Source organism: Anguilla anguilla, chromosome 3 (genome assembly GCF_013347855.1).
Source record: "Anguilla anguilla isolate fAngAng1 chromosome 3, fAngAng1.pri, whole genome shotgun sequence".
Lineage (NCBI taxonomy): Eukaryota > Metazoa > Chordata > Actinopteri > Anguilliformes > Anguillidae > Anguilla > Anguilla anguilla.
The window spans coordinates 31,335,604-31,354,659 of record NC_049203.1 but is presented as its reverse complement, the minus strand read 5'-3'; the positions used below and the strand labels follow the sequence as shown (position 1 = coordinate 31,354,659).

Genomic DNA, 19,056 nt, shown 5'->3' with positions numbered 1-19,056 from the left:
AAACTGAAGTGCTGCCACCTGGCGGCCCAAAAAGGGAAACGCAGACAAACCACAGAACATTACAGGCATTTAGCAGACGCTCTTATCCAGAGCGACTTACACACACTTTTTACATAGCATTTTACATTATATCCATTTTATACAGCTGGATACATACTGAAGCAATGCAGGTTAAGTACCTTGCTCAAGGGTACAACGGCAGTGTCCTTACCCGGGAATCGAACCGGCGACCTTTCGGTTACAAGCCCAGTTCCTTACCCACTGTGCCACACTCCGTCCTTCATGACACTGTGTGTCACCATGCCGCTTTCAACTTTTAACTGCAATTGCTCTTTGTTCACTCTACCTTTTTTCTTAAGCCGCGTTTCCACCGCAGGAACTTTACCCCGGAACTAGGAAACTTTTGAGGAACTCAAAACTAGGGTCTAAATTAAGTTCCGGGGACTTTATTTTACCCCCCAAAAAGTCCCTGCTCAGGGGGTAGTACTTTCCAAAAGTACCGGAACCTTTGGGGCGGGGCGCAAGCACTGAAAATTTCTGATTGGTCGATTATTTGCAGTGTTTTATTTCAACCGCCATTTTAAAAAATCTGCAGCCCCAAACCGATTTATTTTCATAATAACTTGAAATCAAACTTGGTGGTATGCGGTAGTTCTGCGTAATTTACATTGGTGATACAGTAAAAGCAAACTGGAAATCACCTTCTGCACTTTTTGTCAGGGTAAAATAACAGGTTAATTCTAGTAATCGTCCCTTTTGCTTTTTCAGACTGCCGTAATTTTACTCTGCCATTCTTCAATTCCACAAAAAGACCAGGAAGACTATGGACTAATTTATGGTGCATGGTTCGCATCTGGAGGGCACACTTCGCTGCTCGGCTAGCAGTAACTTTGAAGGAAAGCAAACGGTGGCTGTACCACTGCTAATTAAAATTTTCACGCAAGTCCGAGTTTTCGTTCTATTCTTGTCATTTTGCGATTAGCCTATATGGAATTGACGATGAGAAAGTAATCAATTCAACAGCAAATTGTTTACAACGTGTGCATGTTTTCTGCTGTTGTTGCCAGTTATTTGTGGAATGTGAATGCATTCTGTTGCCTCGGATGTCAAGACATGAAAGTGAATGTTCGCATAAAAACATTGGCTGTTTAACAGCAGTGTACCTCACAATTTTTACATTGCATCTCTTAATGTAACAGTGAACTGCCTGTAACATATTCATTTCTCGGCTTAAACAGCTGTATTCTGATGGTCACCACTCAGTAAGGACTCTGCCACTTCAGATGACACAGAGGGACAGAGAGAGATATTTTGCATTTTTTGGGAGGCCCGTAACTACAATAAAAGGCTGTCTGCTTTAGAATTGGTGCTAGCGTGACATCACATGGGTTGTCTCTGCTTCACATATTGTTGTTGACATGAATTGCCTTGGGAGAGGAAGAGATGGAGAAAACATACTCTGGCACCAGTGCATTCACTCCGAAAATTAAGTTCAGCAAAAATCCTGATATAAAAAAAAAACAAGCTGGTGGATTTATTGTGTTTCTATTGATAAGTTAGTGTGCCTGGGAATCAAGCAATTTTTTATTCAGAAGTTCCCGATGGTGATGTGTCAGTGGATGTTATTAGCAGTAGGGGAGCAGGTCGGAAGCGAGCAGCTTTACTCGGCATCATGGATGAATAAAGCCGTTGTTATTTTTCTGAAGAAAGAAAGTTTGGTTAATAGTTTGATTGAGAATGGTATATGGGTGAAAGGTACATTTATTCCAATTACTCCTCTTTCTTCCCCATCAATGAAAGTTGTGGTGTCAAATGTACCGCCGTTTGTAAAAAAATGACATTTTAGAGAAAAAGAGGAGTTAAAACATGTTCTGTCCTTACCTACCTAGAAGGCAGGTATTCATGTTTCTGAAATCTCCTGACCAAACACTGGATATTAAATTTCGATGCAAGCACAGCGAAAACTCCTAAGTAGTTTTTGCTAGCACTGATAGATTGAGGAGTTTTGAATGTGGCAATATTGGTCATAAAAAGTTTACCTGCCTGATAGAGAAGTGAGAATGTAGTAATGGTGAATCTAGGACTCGAGCTGAAGAAGAACCCACTGAAGATACTAGGGAAGTTGTTGAACCTGTACCCCAGTGTGGAAATGAGGTGGCAGGGCCGTCAGGAGTAGAACAGGGGGAGAAGGAAACACCGGAGATGGTCGTAACTACGATGCAAAGTCTGCTGTGGCCAGGGATGAGGGCACTGCAGCAGGTGCAAAGGAAGGTACTGACTCAGGTAAAGCTGTAGCTAAGCCGGTAAGCAAAGAGACAGGGTTGCGGCAAGGGAAAGTTTTAAAGAAAACCCAGGGCTAAAAGATTACACTTGGTAATAAATCTGGAATATGTGCAACTGTTCAAGAGAATGTTTTAGCAACTACTGTGGCAGAGGTACAACAGGTTAATTGTGGGACAGAGGAGTAGGAGGGTGATTTGTTCGAAGGAGATGACAGCATGTTGTTGGATTATTCCATTAATTCGGAGATGACAGCGAGTCAAATGGGAGACGGTACGCTGTACTCCCTGGATGAGTTCAACCATTTCCTTAATGAGACGAAAGTGAAGAGTACTGTGTTAACTGATTTTTCCCCTGACAGTGATACATTTTTGAGATCGGTGAAAGCATTGCTTCAGATCGCAGATGTAGACGAATTGTCACCAAGGAAGAGGTTCAGACTTGAACTTGGTAACATCAGTGCGCAAGTCGATCTCCCCTCAATAGTAAAACAATGTATAGGATTCATAGGGATTCATAGTCAAGGGACAGTTTCTTCCTGCTTTGATGCGCTTTTCTTTTTGGTCCTTTACTCCCTTCTATCTAATGGTGGTTCTGTCTATTGGACACTTAACCTAAACGGGGCTAGGGATACGGAGAAAAGACATTTGTTTTCTGAATTTGTAAATCCAAAAAAAATAAATGTTATTTTCCTACAAGAAACACATAGTGATAAGAACAATGAAACAGACTGGAGGATTTGGTGTTAAGGAGAATGTATACTTGGTCATAGGACAAATCTGAGTGCTAGGGTGGCAAATCTTTTTTCCACCAGGGTTGGAGGTCAATATTGCCTCTATAACTGAAGTGGTGCTGGGCCATCTTTTTTAGTGAATGCAAAAATAGGAGGTCAAACTTTTGATTTAATTAATATTTATGTACCAAACACACGTGGAGAAAGAGTACCCCTTTTTAACATGTTAAAGCAAGGACTGGTTAAATTAAATAATGATAATATACAGGTGTTAGGAGGAGATTTTAATTATAAGGTCGACTTTACCAAGGATAGAAATTCTGAGGAGCCTCATTTGACTTCTTCACAAACTCTGGGGAGACAGCTAGTGCAGTTTGATATGTTGGATGTTTGGAGAGGTAAAACCCCACCACTAGACAGTATACCTGGAGCAAATTGTGAGGGAGGAGGGAGTGTCGGAGGACCACACGCAACTGTACAGGGAATCGAAAAGCTTATCCCTGAGGAGATAAGCCACTGAGGCTAGCGAAAACGAGGAAGGGAAAAAATAAAACAGACTGATAGGAGTGACTCAAACTCCCTGTCAAGCCTTAAAAAACAGCCAAACAGAAAACAACCCTGTAAAACAAGGGCGAGAACAGAGAAATAAAAACACTGAGCACCGCTCAGGAACGAAAAATAGTTGGGATAGAAACTAGGGAAACCCAACGTAACTGAGTTGCAGCTGAGACCCAAAACAAAAGGAAAACTTGGGGTCGTACACTGAGATACCCAAGAACCTAAGACGTAGCTTAGGAAAACAAAAAGGTATAGCCCAAACAGTCTGCTGGCACAAAGCCCAGAAACACAGACTGAAATACAAACCTTCTAAGGGGGGAACGCTTCTTGAGAAGCGAGAACAGGAGGTTTAATAAACAGGCTCAGAAATACCTTACCGGCTCAATGAAAACATAAGTTGACGCTGAAGCAAGGACTGAAAGTCAGACAGTGTCTTAAATAGCTTTGCACGACGCAGGTGGCAGGAATCACGGCATAGGGAGGAATAATTGGAAACAGGTGCATCCAATGAGGTAATAATCAGGCCGGGAGGCCAAAAAACAGAACCGCACCCCAAACCCATGACACAAATGGTCCGGTAACAGACACGCTGCCAGACTAGATCGGATATATATACATAAATAACATAACTGTAGAACGACAAAAGCTAATATTGTACCATGCACTTTCTCCGACCACAAGTTAGTAACTGTGTGTTTGACAAATGCACCAATACAGCGCCAGAACTTATACTGGAAATTTAATATTAAGCTACTACCAGATGTTTCTTTCTGCAAAAAATTTGAATTTTTTTTGGAATTAATGGAGGGGGAAAAGGGTCAATATCAGTCTTTATGGCACTGTTGGGAAATTGGGAAAATTCAAATGAAGACTTTCTGTCAGAAATACACTTCCTTGCTGATGGGGGGCTTGAGAGGGATATTTAGAATATCGAGCAAATAATATTTGGTTGTAATGAAAGTAATTTGCTGGATGATTTGTCACAGGTGAGGAGGGAGTTACAGGCACTCTTACAAAAGAGGGCTAATGAAGCAATGCTGAGGGCACAGTATGCCTTTTTAAAGTAAATGGACACCCCAACATCTTTATTTTTTAACCTTGAAAAGCGGGCACAGGAGAGATGGCAGATGCACTGTTTGCACCTCTCGAATGGCAGGCTGTCATATGATGTGGGTGAAATGAGGAAAGCAACTTTTATACGGAGTTGTATAAGGTGGACCACACCGATCAGCACTGCTACTCCGTGATCTCCCCACCCTTGGCGAGGAAAAGAAGGCAGAGCTTGAAGCCCCTGTGGGACTAAGGGAGCTCACAAGGTATTACCTAATAGACTGAAGCATCAGCTAGCTGGATTGCTGCATATGGACCAGACGTACTGTGTGCCTGGCCGCATTATTAAAGACTATATTTTCCTCATTCATGACATGCTAGATATTTCCAAAGTGGAAAAGTTTGGCTCAGATTTTGGTTTGGTTTCAATCAACCAAGAAAACGCATTTGCTCGGGTAGATCACAATTTTTTGTTTGATGTGTTGAATTCTTTTGGGTTTATTTGGGGTTTCATCTCTTGGGTTAAACTGCTGTATAATGGGGTGTCATGTATGATCAAAGTTGGGGGGAGGCTCAGCAAGCCAGTGGCAGAGCAGAGTGGGATTCATCAGGGCTGCCCTTTATCTTGTCAGCTGTATACCCTTGCCATAGATCCTTTCTTGTGCCAGTTGACAAGAAGGTTAAAAGGGGTTCAGGTTCCTGGGTCATTTCCTACCTTGCCTAAATTGTCTGCATACGCTGATGATGTGACTGTGTTTGTTAAGGATCAGGATGATGTGCAGGGTTTAACAGATTGCCTTGAAACATATGAGCAGGCTTCAACAGCTAAGGTGAATTGGGGGAAAAGTGAGGCACTGCTCTATGGGTTGTGGCAGAGGCACCCAACAGTGCTTCCTGGGACTTTGCAGTGGGGGAGAGTGGGCCTTAAAGCTCTGGATGTGCACATGGGAACTGGAGAATGCGCAGGAAAATATTGGGCTGGGTTAAAAGAAAAAGTTGAAGCTAAACTCACAAAATGGAGATGGTTACTGCCACGCCTGTCCTATAGGGCAATAACCCTTATTGTTAATAACTTGGTGGGAGCTACTCTGTGGCATAAAGCAATGGTGATGGTTCTGCCATAATGGCTTTTAAGAGATCTGCAGAAGTCCCTGGTGGATTTCTTCTGGTCGGGACATCATTGGTTGAAGGCAGGGGTGTTGTTTCTGCCACTCAAGGAGGGTGGGCAAGGCCAGGAAGGGGAAGGTCGGCTCCTCTCTTTTGCTTCCCCAGCTCTTGGAACTTTTGAGAATGTTGGGAAGATGGATCTGTATTTGATTTGTACCAAAGTGCATCATGCGAAAGACTTAAAAAATGTTCTACAAAGCAAGTGGCTGGGGGACCTATGCAATATACCCATTCCCAAATATTTCTGGAGGCTTTTTTATAAACACCCTTTGCCTAGAAGGTCTGTAGACCTGGTGCAATAGCATCGAACAGGCACCTGGCACATTTTCATATGTCAAATAGTGGGGAGTGTATCTATTGCTCTCAGGTAGAAACGGTAGGTCATCTGTTTACCAGATGTAAGTGGTTAAATGGGCTGTGGCAGGTCTTGGAGGAGGTGCGTAAGAAACTGGGGATGGGGTTTACTCCTGAAGTTTTTGTTTATGGGCCTGGGTACTCACTTGTGCAGACACACAAATGCTGCTTATTGAATTTTCTGTTTGGGCAAGCCAAGTTGGCAATATGAGTAACCCAACAGAACAAGGTAGAGGGGTCTGGTCCTGTGGACCCAGACTTGCTTTTTAAATGTTATGTTTTAGCTTGCTTGCGAGTAGAATATGCACATGCAGAGATGGCTCAAGATTTTGAAGGGTTTAAGAGAACCTGGTATGTTGGGGATGCAATATGTGTTGGTGATGAGGGGGGCTACATGTGTTTGCTTTGCTTTTTTGGTTTTATTTACTTTTTAAGTGTATGTATAGACCTTGCTGATACTCTGATTGGTTGCAATAAAGGAGTATCAAAGGTCAAAGGTATCTCTCTCTCTCTCTCTCTCTCTCTCTCTCTCTCTCTGGAGTGTTGTCTCTTTCTTTTTCTCCCTCATTGCATTGCTTTTATTGTTGTTTGCCCAGCACGGCAGTTCAGGTTTTGGAAGTGGTGTCCCGCCCTGACGGGGAGCGCAACCCCTTTCCCTTCGCAATGGTTTTTGGTGCGTCCCTGAGGCGGGTGCTACAATTAAAAAGATACTCATAGTAATGGGAGAACAAGTAGGACGTAATAGTATCGACTCAGCGTTGAGAATGAATAAGGTTGTTGTTGTGTTTCGGAAAAACAAAAATCTTCTCAGTCAGCTGATTGAAAATGGTCTCTGGGTGAAGGAAACATTTATGCAAATAACACCGCAGTCAGCACCAGCCGCAAAAGTAACCATTTCAAATGTTCCACCTTTCATTAACCTCTTAAGGCACAAGCCAAATCTTGCCAATCCTTGCCCATTTAGGGGGTACCCTATTTAAAGCTTTATAACTCCAGATGTGAACACCACAAAGACTTGAAAAATGGCTTAAAAGAAGCAAGACATTTATATAAAAAAGAAATAAAGTGCCACAAATGCAATTGTTTTGACAAAAAAACTAAAATAAATTTGCACTTTTTAAGTTTGCAATGAAATACTGAGAGATTGCATATGTACAGGAGGTTAAACTATACATGTGCTAGGTCAAAAACTTCTTGACCACAAGTTCATAAAATCTAAGGGTGGATATGTAGAACTACTATAGATGTATGAAGCAAAATCTAAGCAGTGTACCCAGCATCTCCAAATCTATCCAAAATGTCTAAATTATGCATTGCTGTAAATCATAACATATCCACGTATTTCACTACAAATCAACTGTTTTGACTCAAGAAAATCACTGTTGCATAATTTTCAAATGGGAATTACAAGCTTTCAGTCAGTACAGTGGTCTAAAATAGCTAGGTGTCCAGAAACATATCCAAAATCTCTCCAAAATTGAATAAAATGCTTTTTGTCCACTATAAAGCATATAAATGAGCCCTTTATGAGGGTTTAAGATGAAACATTGCTATCAGATTAAAAAAATAATGCAAAAATATTGTCACACAATGCGGTACAGTACCTAAATGTGTAAAAATTAACTCGTGTGTATTTCTATACTCTGTACTCTCGTATGTTTTCTTGTATGGGGATGAGACAACATGAAAACAATTTTCACCCGTCCACCACGTTTTGGCAATGTTCCAGCTCTGACGTCATCACTGTTGCATGCTTCACAAGAACTATTACACTTCCATCTAACGCTTACATTACAGTGTGAAATATTTACATTATATAACACCACTAACCTATTTAAAGATACTCAATTTCAAAAATAACGTATATAACCGAAATATTTTGAGCGGTAATACGATACATAGCAATGATGAAATCTCCTCTATGTTCCGTAGACGGAGACAGAGACAGTATCAATGATATTGTTCTATTCGCTTCTGTTTTGCTCCAGAAAACGATGTCAGCTAGGTCTATCAGCAAACATATGGCTTAGCTATGTTCAGAAGTCCTCAATAATAATAGTATTTTCCAAGAAATTACGAAATATCCTTGAACACGTTTCGTTAGGTGCATCGTATTTGTCTGCTAACAGAGTGAATGCGTAAGTGAATGGGATGCTAAGAATATTTTCTGTTACGCTGACCTATAAAACGCTATTCCAAAAGCAGAATTAGACATGTTATACATCGTTAGAAAGCTTATACTCTCGCCTACTGAATAAATTAATTGTCAATCAAGTCAGACTGTACTAAAAAGGGCGACAACGCCGTAAACAACACATGTTGTATTACGCACAGCTCGTTATTTACGAAGGTATCCAGGCATCACAAATGCGCATATATTTCACAAACGGATCGTCCAAAACAATATATGACCACTCAGTCTCAAAAGAAACGTCTCTACGGGTAAAACCAATGGTAAGGTTGTATATTTATTCAATATTTAGTCCCAGATATTGACTGTAGAATTTGCTAGTTAACGTTACTCTCTCTTGCTGTTATGGTATTTAAAAATGGCGGTTGCTGCTGATGAAGAAACTGAACATGGGACGACGTATTTGTGACAATTTCCATTCACCAATCAACGGTCGGCAGTATCGAATTGCAGCACGGATAGTACCTTTGGTACCTACCCCAGAGCAGGAGCTAAAATCGGCACGGGTACTTGCGCCCGACACGAGTCAGTTGGCAATGGAGAAAGCAAAACAAAGTGGGAGCACGGATTCCGGCACGGCACGGCACAGTAGTGGAGAAGCGCCATATGTTGTGCCAGCGGGCGGTCAGTGGCGGTCATGACGAGCAGAAAAAGTTAACAGGGTATTTAATTTAAGCACTCTGGGTTAAATTACTCCGTGACGCGGCTAATTTGATTCAAGAGGCACTGAATTCCTCTCAGATCTCTGCAGAATCAACTCCAGAATCATCTTTTGTAAATGTCCCAACTATTCACTCCACTACTCCTTTTCAAGGTCATGTCAGTGGTCCCGAGCTAGCTTTTCAGTGTGCCGAGCTAGCTTTTTCAGGCATCATCCTTATGCTAGCTTAGCCTGATGTTCCCGTGCCCTATGTTCCTTCCTTCCTCGCTACATGTCAGAAATTCAAATGTGTTGCTTCTTTTATTCAACAGCACAGGTTGCACGGTTATTTGCACCATATGGGGGCTCCAACAACACACCTCCAGCGCAGCCCGTTGAATCAGGCATGAACAGTCAAATCAAGTCGATGCACCAATCAAAAAAACAGTACTCGCTAGAGCCCGCCCTCCCAACTTTGATGGGTGAAAGTGATGGTTTTAATTTCAAGCTTTATTTCATGTCGCACGTAGCGTCATTGAAATAAATAATTAAATAAATAAATACATATGTACATTTTGTGCCACATTTAATTATTTCATTTTATTATTATTTATTTATTGTCACATTACACAATATATTTAATTATTTATAGATGTATTTATTTATTTAATTTTGTCCGAAATATTCCTCCATACAACAAAACCAACGCAGCAGGCGAATGTGTTGACTGGGTATGCAACTGACAAGGCTGCCACCTAATACATCAGACCGGCACATCCGGGAACTTTGCCAGTTGCAACACATACCCGCCCCTTTTGGGGAAAACAAATGACACTCGCCATTGACTTTAATGTAAAATAGCAGTACAAAAGAAAACCACCAGAATTAAATGAGTTTATATTAGTTTATATATGACACAAAGACACTATGTAAAGTAAATATATGTCCACTCTGCCTGCCATAGAACGCCCAAGATAGATCGAAAAGATTAATTTCATCCATCTTCAGTCATGTCCTTTCAGTCTCCCATATGCTAGCTAGCAATAGCACTGTGCTCTGACAACGGACCGAGCTATAGCATATATGTTAGCCCGGTCGGTCTAGCCTGAGCCCCAACCAGTAACTGTTAGTAGCCTACAAAGAACCTGGGAGCCACTACAACCTATTCTTTATATAATGCAGGTTATAGGAGGGAGGCTATTACTTTTTATACAGTTAGCTACCTTGATTGTGCAAAGCGGATGAGCGCACACCAGGCTCGCTGCCACTGTCCTGCCCTTGCAATATATACTGTGGCTCACAAACAAAGGTTCCTCCATCCTCATTGGATTTCTTGCGGAGCTTCGTACTCTTTTTGGTTGTTGGCACTACATGCGATGCTCGCTTTCTGGCACTGTGAAAACGGCTGAGTTTTCTTGAAACAGAAAGGGTCTGTCTTCGGTGGGGGAAAACGAAGTACATGTAATCAGGATGAAGTCTGTCATTTCTTTGTTTTACTTTGGAACCCTGAAATCACGATACATTAGCTAAGATAAGTTAGCTAAGGTTAGCATTAACATGTTAACCTAACGTAGCAATGGGCTTTCAGTAATCTAAACACAGGGATAGTATTTATAGCTAGCTATCTGGCCATAGCAATTGTTAATCAGACATAGTGTTAGCTAATTTAGCTATAAGTGTGTGGAGATGCAGGGTCCCATTGCTTCCCATTGTCATATCACTTGGAGCCATAAAGCCCTTCTATCATCAGGATCTTTTTTAGGACATGGCAGGGGAACAAATCGGAGATCAGCATTTTTGAATTTATTGTTGGTGCAACCAACTATACAGCAACTCTTCGGCATAGCGTTATTAATTTAAACCGGTTTGTTTAAAGTAGAAGTTTTTAGACATGTTTCAACTTCCTCTGTTTACGCTGTTTCCGTCTACGCAGGACGTGGTATTGTTTTCCCCCAAAAGGGGCATGGTGATGAGAGCCAACCCTGGATATATTGTCGGTCTGATGTATGGCCAACACCAGTGGTTCATCTTCAGCTGTCAATCAGCACTCTCTTGGCAACTGATATTAACCACTGGGAATAAATATATTTTTATCTATAAATTAAAACACACATTTTAAACAGTCAGTTTACAGTGAAATAAATTGTTAATCAAGCCAGACTGTACTAAAAAGGGCGACAACGCCGTAAACAACACGTGTGGTAATACCCACAGCTATTTTGGATGATCCAGTCATCACAAATGTGCGTATATTTCACAAAGGGATTGTCCAAGACAATGTATGACCACTAAGTCTCAAAAGGGACATCTCTACGCGTAAAACCAACGGTAAGGTTGTATATTTATTCAATATTTAGTCCCAGATATTGACTGTAGAATGACATGGTATCATTTTTAAAAACTTTTTCTCGTTTATTTCGTTATTCAGTGAGCAGCGTTTTCACTGCTGTATTGGCATATCTTAGGGCTATTGTCAGGTTTATCTTGTTGCTATGACGGAATGTGATTTTTTAGTGGTGAAATAATATTTTTTATGGATGCCAAGATAGACAATATTGTCCATTATGTCATGGGTGGGGGTGGAGCTGTAGATGAGACTGCAGGGAGGGGGTGCGTGTTAAATGAACGACCAGAGCGACAATGGTGGCGCTGCGAAACTTCGTATTCGGCATCGTTGTCCTGTATCGTCTACTAATGAAACTAAAACAACGCGTTTCTGTTTTTAACTCATACTTTGGTTGCAGTAGCACGGAATGTCTGAGTTCAGTAATCTCACCACGCCGGCGTGCCGACCACTAGGGGCTTTGTGCTAAGAGGTTAAACAAGGTAACAAGTTTGAAGTCACTTTCTGTGGAATGGTACTTAATTAAACTTTCATAGAGAGTGAATTACAGGTAGCAAAAAGGGAGAACACTGGATAAAATAAATTGTCCTTACTAAAGAAAGGTATGTAGTGTCCCTCCACATTACAATGCTGCCATTACCATGCACCAATTTGTTCTGACGCAATCTAGTGACTATAGCCACAGCTGATGGATTGCATACAACCTGCAAGTGTGAAAAGAATTAACCACTGCTTTAACCGGGGGCGACATAGCTCAGTAGGTAAGAGCGGTTGTCTAGCAGTCGGAGGGTTGCCAGTTCAATCCCCTGCCCTGGGCATGTCGAAGTGTCCCTGAGCAAGGCACCTAACCCCTAATTGCTCTGGTGAATGCGAGGCATCAATTGTAAAGCGCTTTGGATAAAAGCGCTATATAAATGCAGTCCATTCCATTTATTATGCTCATTTTAATAATTCAATTTCTTTATACCTTGCACTTCAAAAATCCTTATCACACAGAAATCCAGCTGTGGCACAATCTGGAAACTGAAATGAGCAGTTGGGAATGGCAAGAACGGCTTAGGGAAAATAAAAACATCCAACAATGGGAGCTGAGCCCCCCAGGTGGTCTTTACTCACACACTGTGGGTAGAAATCTGAGTGCAAAGCAGTGATCAAGGGCCGCTTGCTGTGTTATGTACATAGTTACCACAGTTTCCCAACTGTTTTCACCTTGCCTCTTCTCATCAGTGTTCCTGCTCGCAAGGCAGTACTGAGGAGTTGATGGCATTAAGTGGTGTATGCAAGAACAGGGAAAACTGATGAGCATGCTTTGTTCTCTGTGACAATAGACCCAGGTTTCTAGCAAAAGAAACCTTCAATCTGCTACTGACCAACCAGATAAAAATCAAAGGAGTGACAAGACTGCACCAAAGAGTGACTTCAGCAGTACCACAGATTACACATACTAACCAGAAGGACAATACTGTATACTTCACATTGACTTTATTATTGAATCTCCCACAGCTGCTGGCTTATTCTGAATAGTCATTACAAATGATCATTTTAATATGGCTGTCATCCATTGCATGCACTGAAACACAAGGAAGCACATATATTCTCTGTTACCCTCCTGAACCAGAAGAGGGCTGATTGAGGATATGAACATCTGTTTTACATATAAAACATCTGTAGCAATACTGTTAAGCGCAGATGGCTTCAAACAGCGCTTACCTGTTTTTGTTAATGGGCTGGAGAACAGCTGCTGCAGCAGTTTGTTCTCAGAGGCTCTCAGCACCACAACAATATCAGCAGGCAGAGTGTCCCGGTTCTTCTCCAGGAAGCCATCAACGTTGTACAAGACCTGCAAGAAATAGCATAAAGACACTAAATTCAATCAATGAATTATTGAGAGGACAGCCCATTTCATTTTATTACAGCTAGTCAGAACATGAATGGTCATTCAAATAAAAACATGTTGATCAGTTTTTTGGCAAGGAAATGATATCAAGATATATATATTGTGCTACATAATTACAGACACTACATCATTATATGTACTGTAATTTTAAAGACAGTCATATTGTTCTCTGCTATAGGCCAAAATACCATATGTGTACCCTACCTTTCCTGCATAATGCTGAATTCCAAAGCAAAGCTCAACACGTTTTGGTCTCCAAAAATACTTGTAGCGTAGATTGTCCTCAAACTTATCTTCAAGAGAGAAAGAACACTGCATATTTGAAAATATACACTCCAATACACAATTAAGAATAGACTATTATCAGTAGCCAAACCACATTGTAAGGAATTAGTTGTATTCACAGGGAAGAAAACATGTTTATCTGACTCCATTAACTTCAATTCCTGTAAAGTGAAGATGTATGTGAATACGGGTTCACGTATACATGCATTGGCAGCTCTGAAAAAGGGAAAACTGTTTATGACACAATATGACCGTTGGCAAAAACCGAAGATTCAATGGTGGAAAAAGTGAACACTTTATTTTACAAAGCAAGACAAAAGACCGCTATGAAAAGAAAAGACATACAAACTAACAAATTAGGACAAAGAAAAGGAACACAAAGTGAGTATTGATGAATGCCCAAATATTCTGTACAGCAAAGACTATGGTACCAGGAGAACTGTTAAGCAGATTCTCCCCAAATGTTTCTTTGGACTTCCCTTAAATCCAATCCTGAGAAAGCCTTCCACACCCCACAGCTCCCTTGGTTTGCCCAAATAAGGTCTGGACACGAATAGGCTGGTAGGCCCCCCCCCCCGCTCTGTAGACACAGGAGAAGTATCAAAATCCAGTGACAGTAATAAGATCGTTTGTACGATGGCATCCTATGATTTTACCTATCGATTCTCCAAATACTTCTCTATGGGAGTCCATGGTGGTGACCCATCTGTGACCCAGACACTTATGTAGGCATACCTATGTATAAATATACTATGCTTTACATACTTGTGATCATATCCCCACATACCATCTCATACCCGTTCAGTGTGCTTGTCTATGTATGATATTATTCACAGTCTCCCACATTTATCATATCATCCTTAGTTATCCGCATGCAAATACATATGATGCATTCTTTCAGTCCATGATAGTAGTTTTGTCTGACCCAGGAGAGCCTGGGCCATTGTCCATGAATTTCAGAGCAGCCGTTTATGGCCCCCAATTGAAATTTTTCTGGACCCTCCACCTGGTATGGCCACAGCTCCAAGAGGGTAATATCCTGTCACCTGATTCCTCCAACTCTTCCAGGAGGATAAGCCATTTGAAGATTGCTTCCCCATGGGTCGAAAAGACAGGCCCATGCAGCTTTCAGCTGCTGTCCCCATCCTGGGGCATTTTATGGCTCCACTCAGCTCCACTCATGTACGGCAGTGGAATTTTTACAACTCCACCAGTGTGCGTGCCATGGAAGAATATGTCCAGGTGTGAGGGGACAACAGAGTTGATTGGGAAAACTGAAATTTTACCTTACAACATCTATGCCCAATTTTTCAGTCATGGATTAAAATTATTGACATTCTTTTCAAGAATTCATGGAATCACAAGAAATACATGGAATACAATGGTTTAGGGTTTCATTTGACGCATTTGCCTGAACAGCAGAGGCTCTGCAGGCCAGAGGGTAATACAGTGAGCACCATAATTCCTTGGACAGTGACACATTTTTTGTTATTTTGGTTCAGTACTCTAGCACTTTGAGTTTGAAAGGGTACAACGAGGTTGAAGTGCAGACTGTCAGCTTTAATTTGAGGGTATTTTCATCCATATCGGATGAACCGTTTAGAAATGACAGCACCTTTTGTACATGGTCGTCCCATTTTAAGGTACTACAAGTATTTGTTGAATTGGCTTCACAGATGTGTTTCGTTAGGCAGGTGTATTCATTTGTGTCGTTAGTGAGTACAGAAGAGAGCTGTTGATGTTTAGTCTTGATTCTAGACTTTGCAATTGCCTTTGTAGATTGTTGTTGGGGTGTGACTATGGAGGAATATTTCGGACAAAATTAATTAAATAAGTACATCATGAAATGTGAGCATAAATAATTAAATATATCATGAAATAAATAAATACATCATGAAATGTGAGCATAAATAATTAAATGTGGCACAAAATGTACGTATGTATTTATTTATTTAATTATTTATTTATTTCAATGACAAAACTGAAAATGTAAATAAAATAGCCTAAAAAATACAGCACTTTATATTTCTTTTAAGTAATTTATCCATCCATCCATTCTCTAAACCGCTTAGTCCAGGTCAGGGTCGCGGTGGCAAAGGGGCAAGCAGAGCAGCCCAGACATCCCACTCCCCAGTGACTTCCGCTAACTCATCCCGGTGGATCCCCAGGCGATCCCAGGCCAGCCTTTGGATATAATCCCTCCAGCATGTCCTAGGTCTACCACTGGGTCTCCTCCCCAGTGGCCGAGCCTGGAACACCTCCAAAGGGAGGCACCCAGGAGGCATCCTTAGCAGATGCCTGAACCACCTGAACTGACTCCTTTCAATGCGGAGGAGCAGCGGTTCTACTTTGAGGTCCTCCTGGACAGCGGAGCTCCTCACCCTATCAAGGAGAATAGGCCCTGAAACCCTACGGAGAAACCCCATTTCGGCCGCTTGTATTTGCAATCTCACTCTTTCGGTCACTACCCATAGTTCATGACCATAGTTGAGAGTAGGGACGAAGATCGACTGGTAAATCGAAAGCTTTGCCTTTTGACTCAGTTCCTTCTTCACCACCACCATCCGATACAATGCCCGCATTACTGCGGCCGCTGCACCTAGACAACCGTCAATCTCTGAATCCCTTATTCCCTCACTCGTGAATGAGACCCCAAGATACTTCAACTCCTCCACCTGGGGCAGTTGCTCCTCTTTTACTTGAAGAGGGCAAACCATCTTTTTTCCAGGATAGGACCAATAATAATTTATTCATAACTAGCAGGGACCGCACACAAATTGGTTTAATTTCACCAGTTGTCATATAGTCTATGCAGTTTATTGAAAGTATACTCAATTTCAGTGAAAAACTGATAATATGCCAGAGGCGTCATCTCTGCGGAATTCTAAACCTATCATTTCTATAACCACAATGGCCAAAATTATTAATCCCCACCCTTTTTCAGCTTCTTTATCAGTCTTTATCAACTTCACACGATTGCAATGAATTAATTTTGTGTCATTATACGTGCAAAATTATATCATCACACATATAATCACACTAACTTCAAAAATTAAAAACAATTTTACTGTAGGCTTTTTGTGTGATTATATGTGGAAAAAGTATCAAAAGAATCAGTCATTCACTTGTTCTACAGTGTGCCAGAGGAGAGAGTGACACATTCCCACCTATCCGGGTAATAAAACCTGCTGCCTATTGTCTAGCGGAAGATTTTACTTTTTAGAATTTTAAGTAAAAGGCCCAGATATTTAGGAAAATTCATTGAAGGAGGAGGGTAGCTTGCATCTACAGTGTTGGAGTAAGTAAAATTTTAATGTCTGGCCATTGTAGTGTTAAAATATTTACTGTTCGATTATAGGGGAGACCAGGGTTGGTTGTGCCCCATTTGGTGTTTTATGTGAGTGTTAAGAATGACAGCATTTTCAAATGACCAACTCTATTAACCTTTGGTGATGATTCAATTCAGTTTCTAACCAGAAAGGCACATTTTGACTTCAAACAGAATATGTTCAAAGGAACAACTGCTCCTTGGGTTCGATTGTGCCCATAGGTGGGGTCAGTTGTATCCCTTAACCTCTTAGCGCGAAGCCCCTAGTGGTTACTGAACTCAGACATTCAGTGCTAGTGCAACCATGATATGAGTTAAAAACAGAAACGCGTTGTTTTAGTTTCATTAGTAGACGATACAGGACAACGATGCTGAATACGGAGTTTCGCAGCGCCACCATTGTCGCTCTGGTCATTCATTTAACATGCACCCCCTCCCTGCAGTCTCACCTACAACTCCACCCCCCACCCATGACATAATGGACAATATTGTCTATCTTGACATTCATAAAAATTATTATTTCACCACTAAAAAATCACATTCCATCACAGCAACGCTGCTCACTGAATAACGAAATAAACGAGAAAATTTAAAAAAAAATGATCCCATGTCATTCTACAGTCAATATCTGGGACTAAATATTGAATAAATATACAACTTTACCGTTGGTTTTACGCGTAGAGATGTCCCTTTTGAGACTGAGTGGTCATACATTGTCTTGGACAATCCCTTTGTGAAATATACGCACATTTGTGATGACTGGATCTTCCAAAATAGCTGTGGGTATTACCACACATGTTGTTTACGGCGTTGTCGCCCTTTTTAGTACAGTCTGGCTTGATTAACAATTAATTTATTTAGTAGGTGAGAGTATAAGCTTTCTAACGATGTATAACATGTCTAATTTTGCTTTTGGAATAGCGTTTTATAGGTCAGCGTAACCGGAAATTTTCTTATCATCGCATTCACTTACGCATTCCCTCTGTGGTGGCAGTAAAAAGACGCTGCACCTAACGAAACATTGCCAACGATTTTTCGTAATTTCTTGGAAAATACTATTATTATTGAGGACTTCTGGGCATAGCTAAGCCATATGTTTGCTGATAGACCTATCTGACATCGTTTTCTCGAGCAAAACAGAAGTGAATAGAATGGTCCTTGATTTAGCCTGCTGTCTCTGTCTCTATCTACTGAACATAGATAAGATTCCATCATTGCTATGTAAGTATTACTGGTAGTGTTAGTGGTATTATGTAATGTGGATATTTCACACTGTAATGTAACTATTGTATGTATTTCTATACTGTGTACTCTCGTATGTTTTCTTGTATGGGGATGAGACGATATGAAAACAATTTTCACCATCCACCACGTTTTGGCAATGTTCCAACACTCGTCATCACTGTTGCATGCATCACAAAAACTATTACACTACTAACTAACACTAACATTACAGTGTGAAATATCCACATTATATAATACCACTAACCTATTTAAAGACACTCAATTAAAAAAAATAACATGTATATAACCGAAATATTTGAGCAGTTAATACTTACATTACATCTTACGTCTTTTACTGCTATCACAGAGAGAATGCGTAAGTGAATGCGTTGATAAGAAAATTTTCGGTTACACTGACCTATAAAACGCTATTCCAAAAACAAAATTAGATATGCTATACATTGTTAGAAAACTTATACTCTCACCTACTGAATAAGTGAATTGTCAATCAAGCCAGACTGTACTAAAAAGGGCGACAACGCCGTAAACAACACGTGGTATTACACACAGCTCGTTATTTACGAAGGTACCCAGGCATCACAAATGCGCATATATTTAACAAACGGACTGTCCAAAACAATAGGTTTTACTCGTAGAGATGTTCCTCAAAAGGAACATCTCTACGGGTAAAACCAATGGTAAGGTTGTATATTTATTCAATATTTAGTCCCAGATATTGACTGTAGAGTTCGCTAGTTAACGTTACTCTCTCTTGCTGTTGTGGTATTTAAAAATGGCAATCCCATATTTAGTCCCAGATATTGACTCTAGAATGACATGGTATCTTTTTAAAAAATATTCTCGTTTATTTCGTTATTCAGTGAGCAGCGTTTTCACTACTGTATTGGCATATCTTAGGGCTATTGTCGGGTTTATCTTGTTGCTACGATGGAATGCGATTTTTGAGTGATGAAATAATATTTTTATGAAAGCCAAGATAGACAA

General features: G+C 40.7%; 1 protein-coding gene across 1 annotated transcript in view; it reads right to left on the bottom strand.

Moving 5' to 3' along the window:
• Positions 1–19,056, bottom strand: part of myo3b (myosin IIIB) — a 358,080-nt gene that overhangs the window by 156,063 nt on the left and 182,961 nt on the right. Inside the window, exons 14-15 of the mRNA XM_035410289.1 lie at positions 13,419–13,507; positions 13,028–13,157 (exon numbers count right to left, since the gene is read on the bottom strand). Of these exons, the coding sequence (XP_035266180.1) occupies positions 13,028–13,157; positions 13,419–13,507 (219 nt within the window). The remainder of the gene's footprint in view (positions 1–13,027; positions 13,158–13,418; positions 13,508–19,056) is intronic.